Source organism: Oncorhynchus nerka, linkage group LG2 (genome assembly GCF_034236695.1).
Source record: "Oncorhynchus nerka isolate Pitt River linkage group LG2, Oner_Uvic_2.0, whole genome shotgun sequence".
Lineage (NCBI taxonomy): Eukaryota > Metazoa > Chordata > Actinopteri > Salmoniformes > Salmonidae > Oncorhynchus > Oncorhynchus nerka.
The window spans coordinates 4505874-4510717 of record NC_088397.1 but is presented as its reverse complement, the minus strand read 5'-3'; the positions used below and the strand labels follow the sequence as shown (position 1 = coordinate 4510717).

Sequence of the window (4844 nt, the reverse complement as noted above, 5' to 3'; positions counted from 1 at the left end):
ATATTAAATGATATGTCAGCTAGTTCTCAGCTAGTTCTCTCCTTTAATAAACAAACATATTAAATGATATGTCAGCTAGTTCTCTCTCTTTAAACAGACATATTAAATGATATGTCAGCTAGTTCTCTCTGCTTTAATATGTCATAAACAGACATATTAAATGATATGTCAAACAGACTAGTTCTCTTCTCTCTTTAATAAACAGACATATTAAATGATATGTCAGCTAGTTCTCTCTTTAATAAACAGACATTTAAATATGTCAGCTAGTTCTCTCAAACAGACATATTAAATGATATGTCAGCTAGTTCTCTGTCCTTTAAACAGACATAAACAGACATATTAAATGATATGTCAGCTAGTTCTCTCTGCTTTAATAAACAGACATATTAACTGATATGTCAGCATATTATAAATGTATATTATTATTATTTATACATTTATTAAATGATATGTCAGCATATTATAAATGTATATTATTATTATTTATACATTTATTAAATGATATGTCAGCATATTATAAATGTATATTATTATTATTAGCATTTTCAAATAACTTGTGTCTAAATGTATTTATTGGTTTGTGTTGATTGATTGATTGATTGTCTTTTTCTACCTCCCTTAGGCCAGGTGTATTGGGCCCAGCCTTACCCCCAGGATTTCACAGACCGGCATCTGATGATGATGAAGATGATGATGGTGAGGATGATTTCCCTCGGCCAGCCCTGCCACCGGGCTACACAGCAGAACCCTCCAGCGGTGATGAAGAGGAGGAGGAGGAGGATGAAGAGGTGATCGGACCCATGCCTGCTCTTGGTGCCATCCGGGACTCCGTGGCTCTGGACATCGAACGCAGAGCTCAGAAGATGAAGGACAGACTGACAGGAGCAGATGTGAGAACCTCACCGCCACTTATTCTACATCTAGACTCTTATTCTATATCTAGACTCGATCTATCTTATTCTAGATCTTAGACTCTTATTCTACATCTAGACTCTAGACTCTTATTCTACATCTAAACTCTTATTCTATATCTATCTATTCTATCTAGACTCTTATTCTACATCTAGACTCTTATTCTACATCTAGACTCTTATTCTACATCTAGACTCTTATTCTCTACTCTTATCTAGACTCTTATTCTACATCTAGACTCTAGACTCTTATTCTATATCTAGACTCTTATTCTACATCTAGACTCTTATTCTACATCTAGACTCTTATTCTACATCTAGACTCTTATTCTACATCTAGACTCTTATTCTACATCTAGACTCTTATTCTATATCTAAACTCTTATTCTACATCTAGACTCTTATTCTACGTCTAGACATTGTGTTCTATGTCTAGACTCTTATTCTACATCTAAACTCTTATTCTACATCTCGGGGGGGGCTGCATCGTTAGTGGAGGACGACATGTTTACTGTTGAGTTGTTTCTGATAAACTGACCAGTAATTCGTTAATCTTTATGGTGCTCGACACCGCCACCAGGAGGTACCCTTAGGGACATGCTAATTGGGTGCTTCTCATACGTTGTGTTCAGTCGTGCTAAATTTTTAACTGTGTAAAAGGACAGGACCCCAGGTCAGATGGTAGAATGAGTTGACCCTTAGAAACAGACCCCAGGTCAATGCTATGTTACTACCCAACATTATTCATCTCATATGCATACGTATATACTGTACTCTACATCATCGACTGCATCCTGTGTTCACTAGCCACTTTCACTATGCCACTTTGTTTACTTTGTCTACATACTTTTTGTAACTGTGTAATCTAAGGACCATCACTCATTCATAATTCATATTATTTATCCCCTTACACTGTGTATAAAACAGTTTGAATTGTTAGTTAGATTACATTACTGCATTGTCCTAGAAGCACAGGTCAGATGGTAGAAAATAAAGTTTGATTTAGAATGAGTTGACAGCCTCCTACAGAACAGACCCCAGGTCAGATGGTAGAATGAGTTGACAGCCTCCTAGAACTGAAGGTCAGATGGTAGAATGAGTTGACCCCAGGACCCCAGGTCAGATGGTAGAATGAGTTGACAGCCTCCTACTGACAGGTCAGATGGTAGAGTGAGTTGACAGCCTCCTAATGAACAGACCCCAGGTCAGATGGTAGAGTGAGTTGACAGCCTTGTCTGTAATGGTTGATTGGCAGAATGGTCCGGAGGACGTGGTGCGAGAGACCTGGATGACAGAGCTTCCTCCAACGCTGCAGCACATCGGGCTGGGGGCCAGAACCTTCAAGAAGAGGGCTGGACCGGAGAGCAAGGACCGATCCCTCTGGACCGACACCCCTGCTGACCGAGAACGCAAACTCAGGGTAGGAAACACTGGTTCTGGTTCTGAACAGTCGACACATTTCTGTTGGGATTTCACGCTACTGTACTGACTTTATAATTGTCTCTCTATGTCTCTCTGTCTCTGTGTCTCTCTCTCTCTGTGTCTCTCTCTCTGTGTCTCTCTCTCTGTGTCTCTCTCTGTGTCTATCTCTGTGTCTCTCTCTGTCTCTCTCTCTGTCTCTCTCTCTGTGTCTCTCTCTGTGTCTATCTCTGTGTCTCTCTCTGTCTCTCTCTCATGTCTCTCTCTGTCTCTCTGTCTCTCTCTCTGTGTCTCTCTCTGTCTCTCTCTGTGTCTCTCTCTCTGTGTCTCTCTCTCTCTCTCTCTCTGTGTCTCTGTCTGTCTGTCTCTCTCTCTCTGTGTCTCTCTCTGTGTCTCTCTCGCTCTCTGTCTCTCTCTCTCTCTCTGTCTCTGTGTCTCTCTCGCTCTCTGTCTCTCTCTCTCTCTCTCTGTCTCTCTCTGTCTGTCTGTCTCTCTGTCTCTCTCTCAACAGGAACGACTGGAGGGAAAGGAGAGTGAAGAAACAGAACCGGTCCCTCAACTGTCTCACAAAGAGTTACAGATGGCTGAGAAAGTGTCCAAATACAACGTAAGTAGTAGAGCCTCTTTGTCTGCTCAACAACTACATGATCTGTACGAAGATCTCCCTATGGCATTTACAACTAGGAGACTAGACCAAGATGTCTACTGACCCGGAGACTAGACCAAGATGTTCTACTGATCTGTACGAAGATCTCCCTATGGCATTTACAACTAGGAGACTAGACCAAGATGTCTACTGACCCGGAGACTAGACCAAGATGTCTACTGACCCGGAGACTAGACCAAGATGTTCTACTGACCTGTACGAAGATCTCCCTATGGCATTTACAACTAGGAGACTAGACCAAGATGTCTACTGATCCGGACTAGACCAAGATTACAACCCGGAGACTAGAGATGTCTAGACCCGGAGACTAAGATGTCTACTGACCCTATGGCATTTACAACTAGAGACTAGACCAAGATGTCTACTGACCCGGAGACTACTGACCCGGAGACTAGACCGAGATGTCTACTGACCCGGAGACTAGACCAAGATGTCTACTGACCCGAGACCCGACCAAGATGTTCTACTGACCTGTACGAAGATGTCTACTGACCCGGAGACTAGACCGAGATGTCTACTGACCCGGAGACTAGACCGAGATGTCTACTGACCCGGAGACTAGACCGAGATGTCTACTGACCCGGAGACTAGACCGAGATGTCTACTGACCATTAGATCTCCCTATGTCAAACAACTGGAGACTAGACCAAGATGTGTCTGACCCGGAGACTTCTCTCTCCTCCCGGAGACTGTTAGATGTCCAAGACCCGGAGACTAGACCAAGATGTCTCTGATCAGTCTCCAAGATGTTCAGATGAAAGATCTCCCTAGATTTAAAGGAGACTAGACCAAGATGTCTACTGACGGTGGAGAGACGAGCGTTTGACAGGGACCAGGACTTGCAAGTCAACAAGTTTGATGAGGCTCAGAAACAACGTCTGTTGAAGAAGTCCCAGGAGCTCAACACACGCCGGACAGACCGAGATGTCTAGGACCCGGAGAAAATGTTCCTCTGAGACTAGACCGATCCGCCCGGAGACAATAGCTCAGACCATTATTGGACATTTTTTCTCTCTCCTCTCTGTTAGGAAACCAAGCGTCACTCTGATCAGTCTCAGTCAGATGATTGGACGAGGGAGCGGGAGACGTTCCAGGACTTGAAGTCAACAAGTTTGATGCAGTCTCAAAACTACGTCTGTTGAAGAAGTCCCAGGAGCTCAACACACGAACACATGTTGTACTGATCCGCAGAACAGCTCAGTTGGACATTTTTAACCTGATGTCAATGATTGACGGGAACGTTCCAGGTTGACTTTTTATTGCAGTCCAACTACTCAGATGATCAGAACACATTTGTACTGAGCAGAACAGGTCGTAAAGATGTAATGATTGACGGGAACGTTCCAGGTTGACTTTTTATTGCAGTCCAACTACTCAGATGATCAGAACACATTTGTACTGAGCAGAACAGGTCGTAAAGATGTAATGATTGACGGGAACGTTCCAGGTTGACTTTTTATTGCAGTCCAACTACTCAGATGATCAGAACACATTTGTACTGAATTGTAATCTGAGCAGAACAGGTCGAAAAAGGTATAACTTGTATGTTTTTTGATAAAAGTGTGAATATCAGTTTGATAGTTCAATTTTAGTCGTCACTCTTATCCAGAGCGACTTAGTCCATACGTGTTCTTACTTATTATTTCTCACATACTGGTTTCCCCGTGGGAATCGAACCCACGACCCTGGCGTTGAAAGCTCCAATGCTCTATAACCAACTGAACCACACGGAACCTCCCTCATCCTTTTAGTTCTTTAAAAGGTCCGATGCTCTATAACCAACTGAACCACACGGAACCTCCCTCATCCTTTTAGTTCTTTAAAAGGTCCGATGCTCTATAACC

At 42.9% G+C, this 4844-nt stretch overlaps 1 protein-coding gene across 1 annotated transcript; it reads left to right on the top strand.

Annotated features, from left to right (window-relative positions):
• Positions 1 to 620: 620 nt before the first annotated feature.
• gpalpp1 (GPALPP motifs containing 1) lies at positions 621 to 4142 on the top strand (the record flags this gene model as incomplete). The annotated part of the gene is made up of 4 exons (XM_065020533.1): positions 621 to 893; positions 2170 to 2334; positions 2845 to 2940; positions 4029 to 4142. Coding segments are annotated over 4 exons (648 nt in total), but the record flags the coding sequence as incomplete, so codon positions are not given.
• Between the last annotated feature and the right edge of the window lie 702 nt (positions 4143 to 4844).